This window comes from Hypanus sabinus, chromosome X1 (assembly GCF_030144855.1).
Source record: "Hypanus sabinus isolate sHypSab1 chromosome X1, sHypSab1.hap1, whole genome shotgun sequence".
Lineage (NCBI taxonomy): Eukaryota > Metazoa > Chordata > Chondrichthyes > Myliobatiformes > Dasyatidae > Hypanus > Hypanus sabinus.
The window spans coordinates 68,527,496-68,554,073 of NC_082738.1; the positions used below are offsets into that span (position 1 = coordinate 68,527,496).

Below are 26,578 nucleotides of genomic sequence, written 5' to 3' on the forward strand. Positions count from 1 at the left end.
AGACATGCAGAGAGAGAGAGAGACGCACACACAAGATGTTCAACATGCCGGTGGCCTCTGCCTGTGAAATCTCTGCTGGAAGCCTCTCTTCCTGCTCTTGCTGTTCCTGCCACAAGATGGCAGCACACTACCAGAATATCGAGCATAAAACAGAAACTCGGAGGCATGAGACCATTCCTGCTCCCGTTCATATTCCCATCCACACCATCCTGTCACTGCTCGGCCTCCTCCACTGCCAGAGGACATTGAACTGTCCACTTTCAGATAAGACACACACCTGTGTTCCTTTCATACACCAACCAGTCCACAGACACAGTCTCCCCCCATTTATCCATCTTCGCCACTCACCCCCACTCTGTTACAATGACTCAACCCTCCCCTCACGGTTCCATCTGCCCAGCCCCTGTCTGCACCCTCGCTCTCACCTCCTTGTACCGCTATCTCCCCTCTGCACCCTCGCTCTCACCTCCTTGTACCGCTATCTCCCCTCTGCACCCTCGCTCTCACCTCCTTGTACCGCTATCTCCCCTCTGCACCCTCGCTCTCACCTCCTTGTACCGCTATCTCCCCTCTGCACCCTCGCTCTCACCTCCTTGTACCGCTATCTCCCCTCTGCACCCTCGCTCTCACCTCCTTGTACCGCTATCTCCCCTCTGCACCCTCGCTCTCACCTCCTTGTACCGCTATCTCCCCTCTGCACCCTCGCTCTCACCTCCTTGTACCGCTATCTCCCCTCTGCACCCTCGCTCTCACCTCCTTGTACCGCTATCTCCCCTCTGCACCCTCGCTCTCACCTCCTTGTACCGCTATCTCCCCTCTGCACCCTCGCTCTCACCTCCTTGTACCGCTATCTCCCCTCTGCACCCTCGCTCTCACCTCCTTGTACCGCTATCTCCCCTCTGCACCCTCGCTCTCACCTCCTTGTACCGCTATCTCCCCTCTGCACCCTCGCTCTCACCTCCTTGTACCGCTATCTCCCCTCTGCACCCTCGCTCTCACCTCCTTGTACCGCTATCTCCCCTCTGCACCCTCGCTCTCACCTCCTTGTACCGCTATCTCCCCTCTGCACCCTCGCATGGTCTCGACCATCTCTCTGCCTCCGCAGATAATGCCTGACCCACTGTGTTTCTTCGACTGTTCCTTGCTTTTGGTAATAGGAGCGGAGTTCAAATCAGAATCAGAATTGGGTTTAATATCACTGGCGTATTTTGTGAAGTTTGTTAGGTTTTTTTCAGCAGCTGTACAGAACAATATATGCTAATACTAAATTTTACAAATTACAATAAGAATATACTGTGCAAAAGTCCTAGTCACATATATATATAGTGAGGGTGCCTAAGACTTTTGCACAGTACTGTAGTAATTTTACACACTGCACTGTACTGCTGCTGCAAAAAAAGCTAATTTCATGCCATATGTGAGCGATGATAAACCTGATTCTGATCTGGGTCTCTATTGTGGACTGAGAGTGGGAAGGGGGCAGGGAGAGGGGAGTCATGGTTGGGAAAAGGGGAAAGGAGAGGGGAGGGTGTGGGAAGCACCAGAGAGACAGTCTGTAATGATCAATAAACCAATTGTTTGGAATCAAATGACATTGCCTGGTGTCTCAGGGCTGGGTGTGTCTGCACCACCGACCTCTGACACTCCTCCTCACACACCTGTCCCACCCTCCCTCGGCACTCCGCTCTCACCATTCCCAACATCCTTTGCTCCCACCAGATTTACAAACTTGTTCTCTGTTCTGCTCCATGTTGACAAAAGCCTTAGGCACCCTAACAATATATATGTGTCCCTAGGACTTCTGCATAGTTCTATGTATATAGAAAATTAAATGAAATAAGTAGTGCTAAAAGAAAGCAGAAAAAAGAAAAAAAAAGGTAATGTACTGTACATGGGTTCATTGTCCATTCAGAAATGGATTGGCAGAGGGGTGAAAGCTGGTCCTGAAGCCTTCAGGCTCCTGTAGCACCAGCTTGATGAGAAGAGGCCACATCACGGGATGTTTGATGCAGCATATTTGAGGCATCGGCTTTTGAAGGCGTCCTCAATGCTGCAGACAGATGCGGTTCTTAGTCTATTTCACCATTACCTCATTAACAGATTCCTGCTCTCTCCCCGTATTGCGAGTCAGCAAATCCTTGTCCGCGTGTTAGAGAACGTCATAGGTTCTCCACACTCAGGGTGAGAGATCTTCACCTAAAGATTAAAGAGTAGCTTTATTTGTCGTGTGTACATCGAAACATGCAGTGAAGTGTGTCATTTCCATCAATGACCAACACGGTCCAAGGATATACTGCTGCAGGCAGCCCACAAGTGTTGGCACACTTCTGCTGCCAACATAGGATGCCCACAACACACTAATCCATAAGACTATAAAATGAAGAAGCAGAATTAGGCCATTCAGCCCATCGACTGCTCTGCCATTCCATCATGGCTGATTTATTATCCCTCTCAACCCCACTCTCCTGCCTTCTCCCCATAAACTTTGATGCCCTTACAAATCAAGAGCCTATCAAACTCCACTTTAAATATGCCCAGTGACCTGGTTTCCACAGCCATCCATGGCAATGAATTCCACAGATTCACCACCCTCTAAATAGACATCCCTCTATTCTGAGGCTGTGTCTCTTTACACCTTTGGACTGTGGGAGGAAACCGGAGCACCTGGAGGAAACCCACGTGCTCACAGAGAGACTGTCCAAACTCCAAGATTGTTTCGATGTACATGTGATAAATAAATCAATCTGAATCTGGTAAATCAATGTTTCCCAGCAAGGGGGAAACATTCTCTCTGAGTCTTTCCTCTCATCCATATCACAATTTTGGAGGTTTCAGTGAAATCCCCTCTCACTCTCCTCAACTCCCGTGAACACCGGCCTGGAGACCCCATTCCCGCTCTCCGTGCTACAGATGCACCACCCCGGTGGGTACAGGAAAGAGATGATGGCTGCTTCGGCACGTCACCATTATTTCTCAATCCTTCACAAAGGTCAGTCAATGGAATGTGGGAACAACAGAGATTTTAAGTCTTCCATGTGAGGGACCGTTCTCTTCCTCTCAGTCTTCAATATTTCCGCAGTTCAGAGAGTGTCAGCTGACGCTAACATTAGGCAGAGAGGAAAATGTTGATGGGCACTCTACCCTTCCCTATTCTAACCTTACCCCTCCCCTTCACCTTCCCTTCCTTCTTCCATTTCCACCGCCCTACCCCCACCTACTCCTCCCTCCCCTCTCCTCGTGTATGCTCTAACTGCACCCCACACCGCCTTGACCTCCCTTCTTTTGCCTCAACTCCCTACCTCCCCTTCTCCTTGCTCCTCCCCTCTTCCCCTCCTCTTTCTCCCAACAACTTCCCGGATTAAGGGAATGTTGCCAGGTTTCACCAGCTGATCTGGTCTTCACTTGACGTCCACATGGAGGTGGGGCAGGACGGGTGCAGCTGGAACAGCAGCTCCACCCTCCTCTTGGACAAACCCTCTCAGGCTCTGACACACCATTTCAGCATCCCATAAATAACCTGCACTCTGTTCTGTTTACCCAAACACATTTGCTGTGTCAGATGCAGGGGATCTGGGTGACTGGTGAATCAGATTAATATAGAACACAAGAGCACAGTACAAGCTCTTTGGCTCACGATGTTGTCCCGACACTTTAACCTATTCAAACATCAATCTAACTCTTCCCTTCTACACAACTCTCCATGTTCTTAAGCAACCCTAATGTCTCTACCACCACCCCTGGCAGAGGGTTCCATGCCCAATGACACTCTGTGAAAGACTTACCACTGACATCCCCCCTATACTGTCCTGCAATCACCTTAAAAATACGTTGCCTTGAATGAGCTGTTTCCACCTTCTGCACTTGATCACTTGTCACATTGGAGTAGGTCCAACCAGAGTCAGAATCTGTAATTGTGGCTAAACTCTGCCTTATCTAAAAAAGGATACACTGGCATTGGAGAGGGTCCAGAGCAGGTTCACAAGAATAATCCTGGGAATGAAAAGGTTAATATATGAGGAGCATATGATGGCTCAGGTCTGTACTCAATGGAGTTCAGTGGAATGATGGGGATCTTGTTGAAACCTATCGAATATTGAAAGGGCTCGATAGAGTGGACATGGAGAGGATGTTTCCTATAGTTGGGGAGTCCAGGGCCAGAGGGCACAGCCTCAGAGTAGAAGGGCAACCCTTTAGAACAGAGATGAGGAGGAATTTCTTTAGCCAGAGGGTGGTGAATCAGTCAAATTCATTGCCATGGACAGCTATGGATTCCAAGTCTTTGGGGATATTTAAAGCGGAGGTTAGGTTCATGATAGTAAGGGCATCAAAGGTTATGGGCAGAAGGCAGGAGAATGTGTTTGAGAGGGATAATATATCAGCCATGATGGATGGCAGAGCAGACTGAAATGGCCTAATTTCTGCTCCTGTGTCTAATGGTCTACTTCCCCTTCCTCAGAATCCAGTCAGATGTCCCTATGCTTGTGTATTAAGTCCCTGAGCCACTTTCTCCTCTGTACCAGTCAGTTGTCTTTGGTTATTGCTGTTCTGTGTCCGTTTGTTGCCTGATGTGATCGGTGTTGCTACCTACGAAGGTTCTAATTGTTGATTTTTTGTTCTCCTCCCTCTCCTCGCTTCTCCTGCTTTGCCCTGTCGTGGCTGTCCTCTGCTTCGATGTAGTAAAGTCCAACGTTCTTCCCTCCTCCCTCTGTAACGATGATGGGACTTCTTGTGCGTAAGGCTCAGAAGGTTTACCAGGGGCGGCCTCTCTGTCAAGACTACGTAAACACAAGAGATTCTGCAGACGCTGGAAATCCAGAGAAACACACACGAAATGCTGGAGGAGCTCAGCAGGTCAGGCAACATCTATGGAGGGGAATAAACAGTCAACGTTTTGGGCCAAGGCCCTTTGTCAGGTGAAATGATCAGATCCTGATGAAGGGTTTAAGCTCAAAATGTCGACTGTTTATTCCCCTCCACAGATGCTGCCAGACTTGCTCAGTTCTTCCAGTGTTTTGTGTGTGTTCCTCTGACAAGACTGTTTGTCTCCCTGAATCCTTGTAGATGGGTCAGGGAGATCGACTCCAGACCCTGCTGCGCCTCCCATTTCAGATTTGCTGCCTGTCCCAAAGTTCTCCCAAACAATCTTGTAGACCTGGCCTTGCCCCAAATGTGCCATTACTCCTGACGCTGATACATGCAGCCGGTGCAGTAATCAGTAACCGAGACCCCTAATAACCCTTTCCATTCCTACGTTTCTCCCAACCCCGTCCCTTCCCAAAACTCTTGCTTCCATTCTTCTCTTCCTGACCCCTTTTCCTGCTTCCCTGCAACTCTGAAGAAACTTACGGCTTCAAGCAATGTGATCCTCTCTGCAATCTCCCCCACCTCTCCCCCTCCCGTCTTCTCCCCATCCCTGCACTTTCCTGCCTCTCCCCTCTCTCCTCCATCCCTTCTCCTGCTCTCTCCTCTCTGCTCTGCCCTCTCCTGCCCATTCTCTCCTCACGCACTCTTCTCCCCATAACCCCCGCCACCCTCTCCTATATCTCCCCCCCAGCCACACCAGTCAAGGGGAACTGCGCGAAGAGGAGGGTCGATTTACCGCGAGCGGTGCTGTGGCACCCCGGCATCAGCCAGCCACCCGCTTTCACCCCAGGATGCCAAGTGTGGTCAGAGCCGTAGTGTGTTAATATTGAGAACAGCACCATATATCACAGGGTCGAAAGATGTCACGCAACAAAAACCAAAACCTTGCATTAAAATCTCATCACTTAGCATGTTGTATGGGTTGGACTTTTGTATCTGAACAAGTGCAAATATATCTCTTGTTTTATGTCTTATCTATTATCTGTTGCATGGTGGTCAGTTCTGGGCGATAGCACAGTCCAGGCCCTTCGGCCCACAATATTGTGCCGACTTTTTAACCTACTCTAATATCAACCTAACCTTTATTCCCACATAACCCTCCATCATCCATGTGCCTGTCTAAGAGTTTTTTAAATATCTGCCTCTACCACCACCCCGGCAGGGTGTTCCACGCACCCAGTGCTCTCTGCGTAAGGACCTCTGACACCCCTAATCAGCTTAAAATTGGTTCCACCATTCAATAAAAGTGAGCACTCCACAGTCTGTATCTTCTGCCTCATCTTCATTTCATCTGGCACTATTCACTAGAGGGCAGATAGTCAGCTTGATTTCTCTACTGTGTCCGAGAACATTGATTATGATGTAGTCGTGGAAGAAGGGGCGAATCCAAGTCTTCAGACGCCCTGCCTCAGAGTGTGACTGCACTTTAGCTTCGGTGCATTCAGGGCCCTTGTTTGAGAGCAAAATGTAACCAGCCTCTCCCAATGGTTGCCCTCCATCCCTCAAGTTGGCCCCTCATCACGAGTGTCCGGATTAGAATCAAATTTATTTTGTAAATTAAAGATAGCACAATATGGTGATAACTCAAATTGCTCAGACCAGGATGTACAATGTAAAGCAAACTGAGGGCTCTGATTTGCTGCCGTGTTGATAGTTTCCAACATTTTGACTTGTTTGAATCCTCACTGCCTTTTTGCCCTTGTCCTCAGTGTTTCTGCTCACACACTCCCCCATCTCCAGTTGGCGTAACGCATTATGGCTCTGAAATGTATCTCAGCGTTGATTTCAAACCAGCCCTGCTCAGTAGTTGTATTCGTCTAGATAGAGGCTGGACCATAGTGAACTGGATAACTTTACCGTGAAATAGGTTTTAAGAAATCACAGATACGATATTTACAAAAGCACAGGATTTAAAATAAATAGAATATGAAGAATGTTTTATTTCTATTAATATCTAGAAGTGTAGAGTATCACTGGCAGAGTCTATGTATTCACTTATTCTTTTTGTATATTGTCTGGAAGTTTTTGTACAAAGAATCGTATTCACAAAGCAATTAATTGGAATTACAGTAAGTTTCTTTACATTTTAAGTGAAGTCTTTTAACACTTTGTATTGAGTTTGTGTGAATTGTACCTGACTGCTTTGTGTTTGAATGTGGCTTGTGAGGAAGGGTATGGTTCTGTAGAGTTCCCACTCACAGCTGGACTTCCTCAGGACAAACTCACAGTTCACTTCGCTCATTCTGTAGGAGCGGAGAAAGATCTTTCAGTGAATGACTTTAATTCAAAGGTTTTATTTCTGTGGAGACTGGGAGAGGGACTTATATTTTCAGTTCTTTAATCAATGGAAAACCAATTGACTGTCTTCTGTCTGTACTTCAGGAGACGGAGAATTAATTGAAGACAATGTCCCTTGTGACTGGTTTATATTTCCAGGCATTACAATGCAGGGATGAACAGTCTCCCCACCCACTGCCCCCGTGACTGGTGATAACAAGGTCCTGCTGCTGAGTGGAGAAGCAAATTCCCCTTCTGTATTCTAAATGAGACGATGCAATATCTGTGTTACTTTTTGCTCTCTGTGCCTGAACCTTTCAAAATGTGTTCATCCGTGTGAGTGAATGATAACATAAAGCTTACCAAGAATACTTGCTGATTAAAATTGGATCAATTCATTCCTGGGCCTACCTAGCTCAATAGGAGTTTCAATAATTCTCAATAATTCCGCATAATATTTTGCCAGGCACAATATCTTCACCAAATGCTTGAAATCTTTAAGAGCATGAAGTGTTGGAGAAAAAATAACATCTTTATTAAAATTGTACTTTGATAGAATAATTAAACAATTCTGAAATGTTAGCCCAAAAGATTAGATTTTTGTGTTTCTGAACGATTACATGGGGAAGGGAGTAGGCACGGTAGGCTGCTTCAAATTTAACGTTTTTACATTGCCAAGCTGTTCAAACCACTGCAACGGTTTTAGAATTGGAAATTGACTGGTTAGGATAATCCATAAGGTAACCAGGACGGTTCAGGTTGAGGAAGTTTTTTCATTTTAAATGTCCCACACTCTTAAAGGCAGTGTGGACTAACTTTCACTGAAAACTCTCTTAGCTTTATTCCAGCAAGGTACATTTTTCAGAGTATCAGGCAGTCTGATTGTCAATAGCAGCATTAGCAGGACAACAGAAGAAAGCAGAAACACTGAAACACAGCTAGGGGATTTCTCACTCAATGCACAAGTGTTAGCATTGTTTCCCTGCACTTACCACTAACTAGTTTGTACATAAGAAATCCACTTCACCCTGAGTATATTTAAAATTATTTATTTAAAATAATTCATAGTTATATCAAATGCAATGGAAAGCTAGCCAAAAAATTATATTTTTTAACATTGTCACAAAGACCTCCTCCCTCACAGAGACAAAAAATGCAAACCTTAACACGGTCGCAAGCCAATGAACTGTGACATCATCACATGGTATCTAAACATTTGCTGTTGAAGGACTGAATGGGCTGAGAATGTCTGTCTGCTCGGGACTTTATCCTTCCTCATTCAATTACAAGGCAATGATTGTTTCAAGATGTATATAAAGTGTGTGTTTAGAAGAAAAAAAGTTTAAAAAACTCTATTTAAGCAAAATGTAAAAGTGAAAAAAATATAAAATGCCTTTTTTTTGCCTTTTTTATGCATTAATTTTTTTTTACATGAATGTGGACATTTTTCATAGTTTCCTGAACAATGTGTCAGCAATCATATAAAACATCACAAACTCACTTTATTCCTGCTTTTAAATAATAAAGGTTCTAAATATGCATGTATATGCTAAAAAACTGCACGCTGCATCTAGATTAGTGTCTGTCTGTGAATCTTCCGATCTAAAGAAATAAAGAATGTGAAAATCTGGATACAATAGGAACATTTTTGTTTATAGACTGTGCTTATTTTTTTTCTCCTGATGCATGGGGCTTTACTGAATTATCAGTACAAGCTGTGATTGGTTATTGTATTGAGCATATCTACAGAGTTTTTGTAAGAGGAGATCTTCCATTTGTAGAGTAGTGAGATGTGTACTGAGTCAATGCCATGACAATCTGTAATTAATGTGGTTTCTGTGAAAGATGAAATAAAGGGATTGCATTTTTGTAAAGGTATTTTGGATTTTTCCTCATTGTCTGGTATGTATTGACTCTTGTCATCTTGCATATTCTCAAACACTGACTGCATGATAATTGATTTCTCTAACTTCTGGTAATTTCTTCCCCCTCCCCCTTTTTTATTCTCCATTCTGACCACCCTCCCTTCTCCTCATCTGCCTATCATTCCCTCTGGTGCCACTTTCTCCTTCCCTTTCTCCCATGGTCCACCCTCCTCTCCGATCAGCTCCCTTCTTCAGCCCTTTATCTTTTCCACTTTAATTCATTTAACAATGAGTTTCTCTTTTCATACCTGAGGCCTCAGGGTCGACCATAAATGTTGCGTTCTAGATACACAAGCCAGGACGGTACACTATGGAGAGCGAGCTGTTGCCCGTGAAGCAGGTTCTCCTTCTCTATGCATCTGATGAACCCAAAGGAACGGCAGAGACTGATATGGTTTGGTACCAGCAGCGTCACAGGACTTGCCAGTCAGTGTTGAACTCCATGTAGGATTGCCTTAGGGACTCCTTCATATAAAACACTGGTTAGATAACACAACGTTGACGTCGCTTCTCCCTATAGATGCTGCCTGGCCTGCTGTGTTCCACCAGCATTTTGTGTGTGTTGTTTGAATTTCCAGCATCTGCAGATTTCCTCGTGCCTGGAGTATTGTGTTCAGTTCTGGCCGTCTCGTTATCAGAAGGATGCAGAAGTTGCCCACTCTTTCAACCATGCCAAATTATTGGTATAATGTCTACAGAACCCTCCCAGCACTGGGCCAAACAAGCTCCTTCCTAGTCAGATGGGGTGAAAGATGAATTGTACATAAACACAGGAAATTCTGCAGATGCTGGAAATCCAAAGCAACACACACAAAATGCTGGAGGAACTCAGCAGGTCAGGCAGCATGAATGGAATTGAATAAACAGTCCACATTTCAGGCCGAGACCCTTTATCTGTATGGGAAAGGAAGGAGGAAGATGGGAGGGGAAGGAGGATAGTTAGAAGTTGTCAGGTGGGTAGGAAAGGTAAAGGGCTGGAGAGGAAGGAATCTGATGAGAGAGGAGAGTGGAATATAGGAAAAAGGGAAAGAGGAGGGGCGCCAGGGGAGGTGATAGGCAGCTGAGAGGCCAGAGTGGGGAATAGGAGAGGAGGAGAAGGGGAGGAAAATTTTTTACTGGAAGGAGAAGTTGATATTCATGCCGTCAGTTTGGAGGCTACCCAGACGGAATCTAAGGTGTTGCTTCACCAATAGACAATAGGTGCAGACCATTCGGCCCTTCGAGCCTGCACCGCCATTCTGAGATCATGGCTGATCAACTACTATCAATACCCGGTTCCTGCCTTGTCCCCATATCCCTTGATTCCCCTATCCATAAGATACCTACCTAGCTCCTTCTTGAAAGCATCCAGAGAATTGGCCTCCACTACCTTCCGAGGCAGTGCATTCCAGACCCCCACAACTCTCTGGGAGAAGAAGTTTTTCCTCAACTCTGTCCTAAATGACCTACCCCTTATTCTCAAACCATGCCCTCTGGTACTGGACTCTCCCAGCATCTGGAACATATTTCCTGCCTCTATCTTGTCCAATCCCTTAATAATCTTACATGCTGCAATCAGATCCCCTCTCAATCTCCTTAATTCCAGCGTGTACAAGCCCAGTCTCTCTAACCTCTCTGCGTAAGACAGTCCGGACATCCCAGGAATTAACCTCGTGAATCTACGCTGCACCTCCTCTACAGCCAGGATGTCCCTCCTTAACCCTGGAGACCAAAACTGTACACAATACTCCAGGTGTGGTCTCACCAGGGCTCTGTACAAATGCAAAAGGATTTCCTTGCTCTTGTACTCAATTCCCTTTGTAATAAAGGCCAACATTCCATTAGTCTTTGTCGTGGTTTCTCGTGCCCCACAAATGACCAGGAGACGCAGAAGGTTCTTCAAGAAGGGTTAAACTTTAATTTGCAAATCAAAGCTGAGACAGTCATTGAGCTAGTCGCTGATTGCCAACCGATCCTTGGACACAGCATGTTTTATAGCAAACTCCTGGTTTAGTTGCATTAGCATATCCAATCGGTCTACAGTTGCGTATCACACGTACATCCGCCACTATTGTTTCTATCCACTGACTTAATCATGTTCTAATTTACATCTCTTAGCTACCTCTCATTAACACACCATTGTCTTCTACATTCCTAAGATTTCAATCTCTAGCAAATAGCAAGTTGCAACTTTTATACTCCAATATATCCCCCCTTTGGGTCTCACACAGAGAAAAGACTAAGAGTCTGCACTCAAACTCAAGCACCTATTCCCAAATCTTGGGTTAAACTATAATTTTCTGCGCCAAGACCTCAAAGTATTCTCTCCCTGTTACCCTGGGCCGCTGAGCCAAAAACCTGACCCTCTGTACCTGAGACGGGAAAAAGACTCAGAAGCCCTTACAATCTATTCTTTAATTTTTTAATTATTCTTTAATTCTTTAATTTATTCATTGCTCTGGTGAAAAACCCTTCTGGGCCAGTATTGTTCGGTATGAAAGTGCAGCATTGTTCTCCAAACATTACACACACACACCCTTTTTCTGCCAAAAGCCAATCCAGTACCTGTCTGTTTTGCCACACCATCCTGCTAGTTGCCCTAAGGCAGGGGTCGGCAACGTTTACCACTGAAAGAGCCAATATGGACCCATTTCCCACAGAAAAGAAAACACTGGGAGCCACAAAACCCTTTTGACATTTAAAATGAAATAACACTGCATACAACGGGTTTTTTTGCCTTTATGCTATGTATAAACAAACTGTAATGTGTTGCATTTATGAAATTGATGAACTCCTGCAGAGAAAACGAAATTACATTTCTGCATGCAACAAAAACATTTTGAACTCCGAAAAAAAGACGTTGGGTTGAAGGTTACTCCATAGTTAGCCTACCTTCGATCGAAAAATTAAAAGAAAGCGCACACTGGCAGGTGTCAGGCATTGGCAGTGGTGACGTATATTAATAGCGATAAAAAAACACGTTGTAGCGGTGTGCTACACGCAGCACTAAAATAACGACACTGCAGTCAAAGATAACTTTATTCGAACTAAACAGCCTTGCTTTAAAGCCTCCCTCAACCTGCCCCCCGTGGACGTGGATGCTCCAAAAGACACGTACTCACAAACCCCCGTAGGCCATCTCGGTGGCTAATTGTGAGCTGGTTCGGATGTGCCAGGAAATGGGGTCGTCACAACACTTTATTCAGATTGTACAAGATCACCATAATCTTCAAATTTTGAATTACATTTCAAAAACTAACAAACCACAGGGAGCCGCAGCACAGAGATCAAAGAGTCCAGTCGCATGCGGCTCCGGAGCCGCGGGTTGCTGACCCCTGCCCTAAGGCCTCCAGTGCATCATCGGTGTAGTTGATGAATCTCTGTTGATTGTAGTATATATAGTTTATCCATTCAACATTTTTGCTTACCCCTATCACAGGTATGATAGCTTCCCAGTGAGCATCTCATGCGGTGTCAGGCATGTCATTTGATTAGTTTGCATCCGGTAACTCATCAATGCTAACGGTAAAGCATCGACCCAATTAAGTTTAGTGTCTGCATTGATCTTGTTTAGTTTGGCTTTCAGGGTTCCATTAATTCTCTCTACCATGCCCTGCGACTGAGGGTGGTATACACATCCAAATCTTTGCTTTGTCCTCAGCGCCTGTAGTACCAGTTTGACCACTTTCTGGATAAAAGCTGAACCATTGTCTGAGCTAATTTCTGTAGGTATTCCAAACCTTGGGATCACTTCATTTGTCAGAAACTTTACCACTGTCTTTGTCCCTTGATCTCTTGAAGGTACCGCCTCCACCCATCTGCTAAATCGATCAATTACTACCAGCATGTATCTTTTCCCTCTCACTGTCTTTATCATGTGTCAGAAACACACTGAGTCTCAGCAATTTGCAGAACGGTAAACTTTATTTTTCGAGTCTGCAGAGTCGGACCCAACCAGCTCCTGCTAGATTGAGTGCCGAATTACACTTTGCACAGTTTTTTATACCCTACTTGTTTACGATTTTGTGAGTTGCACCCATGTGAGGTGCAGACATTCTTCCTTAATCTCATTACAAAATTACAAATGTGATTACCCTTTGGCCCACTTATCAGCCTCAGCGCATTAACACCGTTATTGTTCAACCGTTAAGCATGTCTTCCCGTTACCTGTATCGCTTCTTTAATCAGCAAGCTATTGTTTCATCCTGATTTTGCAAATTGGTTTATACGTTGCCCTGCAAGTTGCTTTGCACGTTCTTTCTGTGTCAGCACATTCTAAATGGACTCCTTAAGAATCATTTCTCTCAATCCACCCTTTTTCTTTTTAGAATGTGCTATCAGTTGGGCTTTTGCCACGGGTTTACATAGGCTTCTTCCTCTAGCTCTATTTCCCTTTGTAGGAGTACCTGAACAGGATCAGCTGGGGCCCCTGGTTGCATGACTTGTCTTGCCACCCGAGCTACTAGCTCCCGCAAGCAGGGAATCAGACATGGTAGCAGAAGGAGGACCATCAATCCCCTCCTATAACCCCTAAAGCGGTTCGCCACCAGCCTCCTTTCAGCCATCCGTCCAGCCAGTCCCAATACCCCAGCGGCTTCCAGGTCTGTACCGGCACGTGGGCCAGTTTCCTTATTTTATCTGATATTTTTTTTGAACCACCTTTCCGTTGTCATCTATCTTTAAGCAGCAGTTGGTTAGATTAAACTTTCCACATACTCCTCCTTTTTGTTGTAGTCATAACATTTCTCGTTTACATGCGAGTGTGATACAAAGGACCCTGGAAAAACCGTCATGCCCACCCTTACCGTCGTCCTGCACTTATCACATCCCCCTTCAGCGCTTCTCAACAATAGCAGTATATACATTACAGTCCCAAAGTTCATTCTGTCCGTCTTTTGAGCTTTAGCACCATCGGGTCTTCTCCCTGGACGCAAGTCCATTCTGCACCTTCTTCGGGCTTTACGGGTCCCTTGATTCTCGCGGCGTGGGTCCACCCTTTTTCTTTTGTCCTTACTGCGGCTTCGGTGGTCAGTAGCACCTGGAATGGGCCTTCCCACTGCGGCTGTAACTTCTCTGGCTTCCAAGTCTTAATCAGGACCCAGTCACCGGGCTGAGTTCGGTGGAGTGCGAAGTCCAGAGGTGGGGTTTGTGCGAGTAACCCCTTCCTGCGCAATTCTGCAAAAGAACGAGACAGTGCCTGTAAATAGTCCCTTACAAAGACATCTCCCCCTTGCAGGGAAGGATAGCCCTCCACCTTGTTCCAATATGGAAGGCCAAACAACATTTCATAAGGGGATACTCCTATATCTTTTCGAGGAGCCGTGCGGATTCTTAGTAGGGCCAGGGGTAGACACTTGGTCCAGGGTAGCTTGGTTTCCATCATTAGTTTTGTCAATTGCGTCTTCAAAGTACTGTTCATCCTCTCAACTCTTCCTGAGCTCTGAGGGTGCCAGGGGGTGTGAAAGGCGTCACAGATTAGCTGGTGTGTTTTTGAGGCAAAGTGTGTTCCCCTATCTGAATCAATAGACCCCATTATTCCATATCTCGGGACTATATTTTCTAATAGGATCCGTGCCACTGTAGGGGCGTCCGCTTTAGTGGTTGGGAATGCTTCCACCCACCGAGTGAAGTGATCCACAATTACTAACAGGTACTTCCATCTCTGAACTTGTGGTAGTTCCGTAAAGTCTATTTGGATCCGATGGGACGGTCGGTCGGCTAGTGTTTGTCCCCCCTTATGGGTGGCACGCATCATTTTCTTGTTTACCTTTTGGCAGGTGTAACAGCCCCACACCTCCTGTTGAGCTAGTGTGAATATCCCTTTACAAACATAGTCCCTTAGGATAGTGTCGCACATAGCTTGCACTCCCCAATGGCTTTGTTGGTGTAGTTGTTGCAGTATATGACGAGTTACTTCCTTATTCAGTACTTGCCGTCCGTCGGGGGTCTTCCACTCGCCTTCTGATGTTTGTCGGGCTCCCCTGTTGATTCCCCGTATAAGAACTGTGCCGGGTTACAACTATTGTTCCTTTCAAAGCTTACATCATCCCCGACCATCAGAATGGTTTCGTATTTCAGTATGCGAGAGTCCGTCAACCACCGCTGAGCTTTTTGGGCTAAGAGGGTGCTAACGGAGTGCGGGGTATACACCGTCATTCTTCCCCCAAAGGTTAATTTCCGTGCTTCTTCTACTAGTACGGCTGCTGCCGCTACGGCTTGTATGCACGTCGGCCATCCCCGGGATACCGGGTCTAACATTTTTGATAAAAAGGCCACAGGTTGCCGCTTTCCTCCTTTTTCTTGGGTTAGTACTCCTAACGCAGTTCCTTCATTGTTTGTTGCATACAGCTGAAAGGGCTTTTCCAGTGCTGGCAGTGTTAATACCGGGGCCCGAATTAGTTGCCCTTTTATTTTCCTGAACTTCTGTTCTTCTTCTTCGGTCCAGCTGATTATTCCCCGGTCTTCCTTTGCCAATTTGTCATACATAAACTTCACCAGGGAGGTATAATTCTCTATCCAAATCCGGCAATAGCCCACTAAGCCCAGAAATTGTCTTATTTCCTTCTTTGTCCTGGGAAGCGGTATTTTAGTTATTCCCGCTATTCTTTCTGGGGTTATTTGGCGGTGCCCTTTACTGACTCTGTGTCCGAGATATGTTATTTCCTTCTCGACAAATTGCAGTTTCTTCTTGGACACCCGCAATCCTTTTTCTCCTAGGTAATTCAGGAGTCTTATAGTATCGTCTCGCACTACCTCCTCTGCTGGTCCCGATAGTAGTAGGTCATCGACATACTGTAATAGTTGGTTCTTTTCGGTACAATGGAATCCAGCCAATACTTGCTCCAGTACCTGTTCGAATAGGTTTGGGGACTCCGTGAACCCTTAGGGCAAGACGGTCCACCGGAGTTGCTTCTTCCGCCCAGTGAAGGGATTTTCCCATTCAAATGCGAACATATCTCGGCTACCTTCCTCCAACGGGCAACTCCAAAAGGCATCTTTTAGATCTATCACACTGAACCATTCATGTTCAGGAGGTATTTTGCTCATTAATGTATAGGGGTTAGGCACTACCGGGTATCGTGTTTGGACTACCGCATTTAAGCCTCTCAGATCTTGAACCATTCGATACGTGCCGTCGGGCTTTCGGACCGGTAGGATGGGGGTATTAAAGGGTGACATACATTCTTCCAGGAGTCCATCTGATACTAATGTCTCAATTACAGGTTGTAATCCCCTCCTCCCTTCCATGGCAATGGGATATTGCCGTCTTCTCACCGGGCGGCTGTTTGGCAACAGGGTGATTTTCAGTGGGGTGATGTCCAGGCCGCCCCGATTACCTTCTTGATACCAGACACTGGCCTTTATTTCCTGATCATCCTTTTCAGTCATTACGAACAGTTTCACCTGAATTTCACCTTGATATGGCACTGTCCCGATCCCTAGCAGTGCCTGCAAATCTCTTCCCAATAAGTTGAATCCGGCTGACGGAAGTAATAACACATCCTGGATACCTTCCCGGTCGTCGCATTTTATCTGTACATCTTCTATTATTGGGACCTGCATAGTTTTTCCTCCTATTCCGGATGTCTTGCCATGCTTTTGATACAAATTCAATTCGTATGAATTGTTCCCCTACTGCCGAATTAGGGTCCACCCCCGCATACTGTTGCACATTTTTCCGCACCCTATCGAGGAAGTCGGTTGGGCTCTCATCTTTCCCTTGGTAGTTTCCAAACGCCTTGGCAAAGTTGTGACCTTTTGGCACAGCCTCCCTTATTCCCTTAATGATGTACTCTCGCCACTGTCGCATATTGCGTCTTCCCTCTTCTGCTTGTTTATCCCACTGTGGGTCGTTTGCTGGAAATTTCCGGTCCCCCGGTAACTCATTCGGCTGTTCCCTTCCCCAAATTGATATTGCAGCTTGTCGTATCATTTGCCTCTCTTGTGCAGAAAATAGCGTTCCCATAATTGCATGCATTTCTTCCCAAGTGTAAACATTAGGTCCTAAGAATTGATCCAACTGTTCTGCCAGTCCCATTGGATCTTCTAATAAAGTTTTCATATCTTTCTTAAATCCTCGTACTTCGGTACTTGTCAGAGGGACGTTTACAAATCCTGTTCCTTCCCGTTCTCCTCCCATTGGAACCTCTCGAAGGGGACACAGCTGTATCTCTTCCTTTTTTTTAATTCGTCTTTCTTTTTCTTATCTGCTCCTGTCACACTCCTTGTTTCGATCCTTGCTTTTGCTTTTTCCCTAACATCCCTCTCTTCCCTCTCCGGGTCTATTTCTTCCGTTTTTTCACTTTCTTCACGTTCTCCCTCTGCTCCCGCAAGGGGCGCAGAAGGCTGGACATAGGGAGGGGGTAAATGATCGAGTGGGTCCCACTTCCGCTCCCCTTTAATGCCCAATTTAAAACTCTTTGTTGTTACTCCTGGCCAGGGAGCCCAACAAAAAGCAAAAGCAATTTCTTCCGGTTTTACATTTGGTTTTGAAGTAACGTAAGTGTTTAAGGCTTGTCGTACCCAATCCTCCTCAGACCCAAGCCGCGGCCACCAGACCGCAGGTTTTTCTATCGGCTGTTTCGACCAAATTAAACAGTACTGTATCATTTTTTTTCTTTTGTTTCCCTTTTAGTCTTCCACATCCCCAATTCTCAAACATTCTACCGAGGGGGCTATCAGGAGGAACCCCCGGGTATGGTCCCGGTCTTTCCGTTTCCTCTTTCTTTTTAGAGCCACCCCCTCCCATCTTATTCCGCTCTTATTTAATCAGGAGGACCCCCGGGTAGCGATCCCGGTCTTCTCCGTCCTTACTTATTCCCGCACCTTTCTACTATAATAGTAGGCACTTACCCGGTGCGTCCTGGGGACTTCCAGTACCAGGTACTGTCCCCTTCTCCCCGTTTACCGCTCTGCGCTGTCCGGATATCACTCGCTCAAGCCGCGCTGGAGCGACGAGCAAGGAGTCAGGGACCGCCAAACTCGGCGGGGTGCACCGTCTCCGATGTCCTTCCTCGTGTCCACCGCGGCCGGAGTGTGGATCCCGGACGAGCCCCCACGTTGTCAGAAACACACTGAGTCTCAGCAATTTGCAGAACGGTAAACTTTATTTTTCGAGTCTGCAGAGTCGGACCCAACCAGCTCCTGCTAGATTGAGTGCCGAATTACACTTTGCACAGTTTTTTATACCCTACTTGTTTACGATTTTGTGAGTTGCACCCATGTGAGGTGCAGACATTCTTCCTTAATCTCATTACAAAATTACAAATGTGATTACCCTTTGGCCCACTTATCAGCCTCAGCGCATTAACACCGTTATTGTTCAACCGTTAAGCATGTCTTCCCGTTACCCGTATCGCTTCTTTAATCAGCAAGCTATTGTTTCATCCTGATTTTGCAAATTGGTTTATACGTTGCCCTGCAAGTTGCTTTGCACGTTCTTTCTGTGTCAGCACATTCTAAATGGACTCCTTAAGAATCATTTCTCTCATCATGTCTACGTAATTGATCACTAGATATTTAAATGGTCCTTCAGGTACAGGAATATGACCTATTGAGTTTGTAATTCCATTCCGAACATTATTCTGTGTGCATACCTCGCACTGTGACAAGACAAAGTCCACTGAAGCCTGTAAATAAGGTGACCAAAAACCATCCTTCTTTATTTTCTTTATCACTTCCCCCCCCTTGCACAATGGGGGCTTCTGAAATCAGAATCGTCAGGAGAGGGGTGGGCGCTACCAACAAACCGTCTTCTGTGCTCCATAAGCCTTCCGGGTTCTGCTTGGGAATCTGTTTTCTCCACATTGTCTGTTCTGCCAAAGTTGCCTTACCTTGTATTTCAATTAGGTCCTCTACCTCAGGTTCTGGAGTTAGGCTTACCTGGGGGGCAATGACAGCTGATGTACACCCAGACGCTTTTCTGGCTGCCTCGTCTGCAGCTTGATTTCCCTTTGTTATTATATCATTTCCCTTTTTATGTGCCTGGCATTTTACTATAGCCAATGCTTTAGGTTTCATTGTGGCTTTTATTAAGTCTAGAACTCACTGACAATGTTGTATGGGATCTCCACTGCTTTTTTTAAAACCTCTCTGCTTCCACACTGCCCCGAACAAATGGCATACTCCATGGGCATATGCCGAATCAGTATAGATGTCTACTTTCTCCCCTTCCATCATTTCACACGCAGCTGGCAGGGCTTTGATTTATGCTAATTGGACTCCATCCTAATAATCTTATAGCTCGACTGATCCCGCTGCACGACTGAGAACCCTGCATGATTTCCATCATAATCCCTATAACAAGAGCCATCTACGAACAGAACCTTTTTATCTGCATCCTCTAGTGGTTCTGACCGCAAATGCCATCGTCTTCCCTACACAATCATGGGGTTCTCCTTCATCGCCCAAAGGGACAAAATTGGCTGTATTACTGGTAGTGCATCTCTGTATAGTTATGTCTGGAAATGTCAATAGCATCTGATACGCTGCTATCCTGGCTGGCGTCAGCACAAATTTCCCTCTTTCCAGCAACTCTGCTACTTTGTGGTGTGTGGACAGAGTCACGGGATAGCCCAGGGTTACAGATGAAGCCTTTTCATATGCATAGTACAGCGCTGCCAATCCCTGATAACAGGGTGGATACCCCTGAGCCACCTCATCTAGTCTCGTACTGTAGTATGCTATCGGCTGCTTTGCTTTTCCTGTGCCTGTCTCTTGTTAGAACCGCTGTGACATAACCCTCCGGTCGGTTGGATACATACAAATGAAAAACCTTCTCGTAGTCAGGCAAAGCTAATGCTGGTACTGACTGCAATTCCCGCTTAATAGTGTTGAAAGCTATCTCCGCCTCTCCATTCCACTGTAAGCCGTTCTTCAAATTTGTATGTCCTGCTTCTTTCATTATCTTTCTCAAAGGTGCCACAATCTCAGCATATTCTCCTATCCAATCCGAGCTGTACCCTGCCATTCCCAAAAACATCATCATCTGCCCTACAGTCTGGGGTTTGGGGGCCTTAGTTATTGCCCCAATCTGATCTGGTGCTATCGCCTTCACTCCCTTGGAGATTACCCTGCCTAAGTACACCACTTGCTGCGTGCAAGATTGCAGTTTCTTTTTGTATACTTTATGTCCTCCGTGCGCCAGTTTCTCTAACAGAGTTATAGTGTCCTGCTCACACTGTTCCTTATTGTGGGAACAAATCAAAAGGTCATCCACATACTGTAACAATGTACTTTCCAATGGTATGCCCTCTAGGTCTGCCTTCAACACCTGATTAAAAACGTGTGGTGAATATTTAAACCCTTGCGGCATTCTGGTATAGGTATACTGAGCACCTCTGTAAGTAAATGCAAACAAATACTGACACTGGTGGGCTAGAGGAATAGTGAAGAAAGCCGAACACAAATCAATCACTGAAAAGTAACTTGCTTCTGGTGGAACATTAGTCAAAAGCGTGTGTGGGTTGGGGACTACTGCTGGCCAGTCCTCTACCACATCATTTACCACTCGCAAATCATGCACTAATCTCCACTTAGATTTATCTGCTTTTAAGACCGGCAGCAACGGGGTATTGCATGGACTGTTTGTTCTTTTAAGCTCTCCTCCTTCAAGCAACCCCTGCACTGTCGATGCTATTCCCTCTACTGCTTCTGGTCTTAGAGGGTATTGTGGTCTCCTGGGTGGAATTGCTCCCCTTTTCAGCCTTATTTCCACCGGACTAGCTGTTTTTATTTTCCCTACGTCCGTGTCATGCTGAGACCACACAATAGACGGCGACTCATCTAACCTTCTATCTTTCTGCTGGCCTCTTTCCTTTCCCAGCAAGGGCAGGTGTGGTTGCGGAGTTATTTCGACCTCTCTCACTGTCCCTACCATATCTACACTTACCATTATTTTAATGCAATTGTTGTCTTCTGATATCCACACCTCTGGCGTGATTTTCCTCCACACTGTTACGGTTTCAACACTCTTAACTAAGGGTCCTAAGTCTTTAGACTGATATCCCTTGTTTACCAACAACGCTACGTGGGGCGCAGCCTCCGGTATCCTGTACCATTTTTCTAAAAAGGTGTTCCACTTAACTTGTAAAGCTGCCCCTTGCTTTCCAATTATCACAGCCTCCCCTTCCAGGTGCTGTTGGGTACATGCCTCCAGGTGCCATCTCTCCTCTAACTCCCTGTTCTGAGTCTCGTCAAAAATTACTGTACAATGTAGCTCAGATGTGGGCATTACAGCGCTGGGTAATATAGCCTGCACGCCCTTTTTCCATTTTTCCCAGGTTCCCTGAATCTGATTTGCGATGTCTCCTATCCAAAAGACATTAGCCTTGTCTTCTCGCACTATCAATTGAGCCCCTGCTCTTCCCACACTCAGCCCATTTCTGGTGCATTCTAATTTTAATTCCAGTTTCAATAAGGCATCTCTGCCTAACAAATTAATCGGAGTTCCTTTAAATACTAGCACCGGCAAAACAATTCCTTTATTTCCCATTCTCAGCTGCACTGGAGCTGTGCACTGTGTCAACTGTGTTTTCCCCGAGAACCCTACCGTCTTAATAAACTTTCCTGACGTGGGAAGGTGAAGGGCATACTGTGGCTGTACACAAGTGTACGTGGCTCCAGTATCTATCATCATTGGTGTCAGTTGCCCTTCTAACATAACCTGAACAATGGGTTCCTCGTCTCCCTCCCTTGTTATCATTGGGTAATGTCCCTTCCCACTCGAGTTCTCGGGGCACCCCTAATACCTCGCATAGGGGTTCACAGGTCCACTTGGGCCTGTGGAGGCTGGTCCTTGGTTAAACTTTAGTTCCCTTCTTATCGGTTCCTGCTGGTGTGTGACAGGCCATGTGTAAACGGACAATCTCTTCTCATGTGACCTGGCTGATTACATCCCCAGCACAATCTCTCTACCTCTCTTTCCCCCTGTCTCCTCACTGGTCCCCTCTGCCCATAGCTTCTCTGTCCCCCTCCTTGGGACTTCCAGTCCTGTCTGGGCTGTTTGAATTTAGTCTGTTCCTGATAGGGCGTTTGTGGGAATGTTCCTCCAAAGACAATTATTGGCATGGGATTTTCCGGCCATTGTCTTACAGTATGATCGGTTCCACCATATAGCGGTGCTTTGTCCAGTTCGATGGCTGTACTCGGACCAGTGGTTGCTGGCAGCATCTTTTTGCTTTTCTCTTTTTCCTTCTTTCTGAGTTCTTCGAGCTGCATTTGTATTAACTTTCTTTGCACCTCTTCCTGCTGCTCAGCCATCCTTCATTTGTCTTTCCGGTATTTCTCAACCGCATGGACTACGTGGTCTCTAAATTCTTGTGGGGTCATTGACTTCAGCCCAACCACTTCCTCCAGTTTGGATTTTACTTGTGGAGGCATTGCATCCAAAATGCTATGTCGGAACAGTGTGGTGATAAGTAAGCTATTCTCCACCTCTTGCTCAGTCTCCAGTCTCCACCTTTTCAACTGGTTTTCTACGTAGGCTGCTGGGTTTTCAGTGTCTCCCAGTGGATCCCCTTTAAGGCTTTGGGGTCCACTTTGGGTGGGTAAAGCTTCCTGAGGGCCTGCCATACCCTCTGCCTCACTCTGTCAAACCCGTCTCCATCAGTTCTTGGGTCGTTCGAGTTTACTATGCCAGCCATTTCCATTAGTTTGTTAAATTTGGAGGTTCCCATCAACCTTATCAACAGTGCCTTCAAATCTCCCATAGCCAATAATCGTCCCGCACTTTCTTCTTCAAAGGCTCTAATCCATTTCCCTGCTCCTTCATGTAGATTGGGCAGTGTTTATCAGCCCTTCTAGGTCCTGGGATCCCCAAGGGATGTACTGCACTTGTCCTGATCCTTTAACTAACAAAGGCATCATTCTTCCTCTTTCTTCCCACCTGCCCTGGCTCTCCTCCTCGCCTGACTCCCCATCTGTCTCCTTCTGCTCTTCTAGGCTTCTGCCTCCTAACTCTTCCCCACAAATTCTTGCATCCTCTCTCTCTTCACTTAACTCTTGCTCCTCCAATGAGTCACCTTCTCTTTCTTCCTGTCCGTGTCTGTACACCTGTGGCAGGGACTCCTCATGATCCTTACTCGTGCTTGATTCCCTTCTCTCTTGTGTTTCTCCAAGACTCTCATCTCCTATCTTTTTTCCACTTCCTCTTGAATGCCTCATCTCTTCCTGCCCTGATGAGCCACTTTCTTTTCTAGTCTGTTTATTTCTATGGTATAACCGATACTCCTCATACTCCTTTTCCTCTCTCAAGTATTTCATCCTTTCAATCTCTTCTTTCATTTCTCTCTTTGTCTGTTCCACCTTTATCCTTTCTGCCTGTATCTCCTTCCATATCACCGCTTTTTCCTTCTGGTATTGTTTTTTTCCTCCTCATTATCCCAAACTTGGACTTCTCCCTGCATGTTTACTGTCCCCGTCAGCAGGGGGCACTGCTTAGGGGTTCCTTCCTCATTATAGGGAGGGGGCTTTACTGTTTCTTTCGCATCCAGGTACGGACCTGAAGCCAGTTTCTCACTGTACCTTCCTCTCTAACAGGCTGTTTCTCCAGCACCTTAGTGTCTTCCTCGCTTGTAATCAATATTCTACCTGTCCTCCTCAGCCTTTCTCCCTCCGTTCTGAAGAGTTTTAGCACTTCCGTTTCTCGTTCTCTTTTTTGCCCTCTTTTCTTAGATTTATCTTTTGGTTTGTAATTTTTAATTAGTGCCTCCATTTCTTCGCACAAACTTACATCAAAAGTTCATTCTCTTGTCCATTTTGTGACCAGGTTTTTGGTTCTTTTCCCATTTTTCTGAAGTTTTGTGATCTCATATTTATTTATCGAGAATTTTTTGCTCAGAATCTCTACTGCCGTTCCTTTACCTGTCATGTTATTCTCTCTTTTTAAGGTATTTCAGAGATTCACAGTTCGTTTACTGGATAATATTATTTACTCTAATTCTATGCCTAGTCTATCATCTATCTACCAGCGCTTTAAACTATATATTGGACTGTCCTTGTTTCCTATTCTGTTCTGCCCGTGCAGACCTCTATTCAGAGTGGTATCCACAGAACTTTCTCTTTGCACCTCGTCTATTCAGACACTTATCTCTTAAGGCGGTATCCACGAGGATTTTCTCTGTTTTCCCTTTCCTTGCCCGCTCAGACCTTCATTTCATACGAAGCGGTATCCACAGGGACTTACCAACACCACGTGGAATTTTTCTTAACTTCTTATTAGCTTATTTGTACTTACCCTCACTGCAGTGTTCTTGATCAATCCTCTGAGCCTCCTGTGAACCCCCAATTCTGCCAGATTCTTTGGACCGGAGAGACCCTTCGGCAGTGGTTCCACACTTCTGAGACTCCAAGACCTCCCCAAAACCAGCAGAATTCTTAGTCCAAATTGTCGCAAAAAGCGCTTACCTTTTGTTTGGGTGCACCCTTTATTCTGTTAGCCTTGTGGGGGTCCCTAGAGGACTGGGAAGCCTCCCCAATCTGCCGTTTCCTTTCCACGGGTCTCTTTCCGATCCTGCCGCGGTCGCCAATTATGTCGTGGTTTCTCGTGCCCCACAAATGACCAGGAGACGCAGAAGGTTCTTCAAGAAGGGTTAAACTTTAATTTGCAAATCAAAGCTGAGACAGTCAGTGAGCTAGTCGCTGATTGCCCACCGATCCTTGGACATAGCATTTTTTATAGCAATCTCTTGGTTTAGTTGTATTGGCATATCCAATCGGTCTACAGTTGCGTATCACACGTACATCCGCCACTATTGTTTCTACCCATTGACTTAATCATGTTCTAATCTACATCTCTTAGCTACCTCTCATTAACACACCATTGTCTTCTACATTCTTAATATTTCATTCTCCTACTAAATTGGGTACATGCGTAGCAAATAGCAAACTCAGACTACATAATTTACATCTCTTAGCTTCCTCTTATTAACACACCATTGTCTTCTACATTCTTAAGATTTCCTGATTTAATCCTGTTCTAATCTACATCTCTTAGCTACCTCTCATTAACACACCATTGTCTTCTACATTCCTAAGATTTCATTCTCTAGCAAATAGTAAGTTGCAACTTTTTTACTCCAATACCTTCTTCACTGCCTGCTGCACTTGCTCATTCACCTTCAGTGACTGATGAACAAGGACTCCTAGATCTCTTTGTATTTCTCCCTTACCTAACTCTACACCGTTCAGATAATAATCTGCCTTCCTGTTCTTACTCCCAAAGTGGATAACCTCACACTTATTCACATTAAATGTCATCTGCCAAGTATCTGCCCACTCACCCAGCCTATCCAAGTCACCCTGAATTCTCCTAACATCCTTATCACATGTCACACTGCCACCCAGCTTAGTATCATCAGCAAACTTGCTGATGTTATTCTTAATGCCTTCATCTAAATTGTTGATGTAATTGATAAACAGCTGTGGTCCCAATACCAAGCCCTGTGGCACCCCACTAGTCACCACCTGCCATTCCGAGAAACACCCATTCACCGCTACCCTTTGCTTTCTATCTGCCAACCAGTTTTCTATCCATGTCAATGTCTTCCCCCCAATGCCATGAGCTCTGATTTTACCCACCAATCTCCTATGTGGGACCTTATCAAATGCCTTCTGAAAATCTGAGGTTGGTCTTATAGTGGCACAAAAGGAGGACATGGATCAATATGTCGCAACGGGAATGGGAATTAAAGCATGATCATTTCACACAAAAAAAAAGGAAAATACTGAAAATGCCAGTTAATTATTCAAATTTCCCTGACTAAATAATTAACTGGGCTGATACTTGAAAACTACTGAGAGACTGAGTGAGGGAATCGACATTGTTTTTTTTATTTATTAAATTTTTAGAAAATTACAAAGAATAAATGTAATGATAAAATAGTAAGAAAGAGAAAAATAATATTAACCCTCCCCCTCCCCTTAACCCTCCCCCCCCCTTAACCCTTATCTAAAGAAAGAAAGAAGAGAAAGATTGCCTGGATACCGGAGGATCCCCACATGCTCCATGGAGTTCAAAATAATTTTAATATTTATTTTTACTTTCCCCAATTACTTTATAATTTTATCTTCAAAGGACCTATGTATTTAATCCTATCTTTTGTAGGTACGGGAGCCAAATTTTCAAAAATATATCATATTCATTTCTTAGATTGTATGTAATTTTTTCAAGTGGAATACAACTATATATTTCATTATTCCAACAATCAATAGTTAAATATAAATCAGATTTCCAAGTAACTGCGTTAACTTTTTTGGCTACTGCCAATGCAATTTTTATAAATTTTTTCTGATACTTATTCAATTTAAGTTTTGGTATTGTCCCTTCAATGTCTCCTAATAAAAATAATACTGGACTATGTGGGAGTTGTACTCCAGTAATTTGTTCCAATAAAAGTCTTAGATTTATCCAAAATGGTTGAATTTTAAAACAAGACCAAGTAGAATGTAAAAAAGTACCAATTTCTTGATTACATCGAAAACATTGGTCAGACATATTTGAATTTAATCTATTTATTTTCTGTGGTGTTATATAT

The 26,578-nt window shown here is 45.1% G+C and overlaps 1 protein-coding gene across 9 annotated transcripts in view; it reads left to right on the forward strand.

Moving 5' to 3' along the window:
* LOC132384983 (SRC kinase signaling inhibitor 1-like) overlaps positions 1–9,018 on the forward strand; it is a 498,151-nt gene extending 489,133 nt beyond the window's left edge. For 8 of the 9 annotated variants that reach the window (XM_059956694.1, XM_059956688.1, XM_059956692.1 and 5 more), the window contains one exon: positions 7,246–9,018. In XM_059956694.1, coding sequence (XP_059812677.1) covers positions 7,246–7,260 — 15 coding nt within the window. In that variant the 3' untranslated portion in view covers positions 7,261–9,018. Of the gene's footprint in view, positions 1–4,677 lie in introns of all 9 variants that reach the window. The other variant, XM_059956690.1, reaches the window with a different exon arrangement.
* The last annotated feature ends 17,560 nt before the right edge of the window (positions 9,019–26,578 follow it).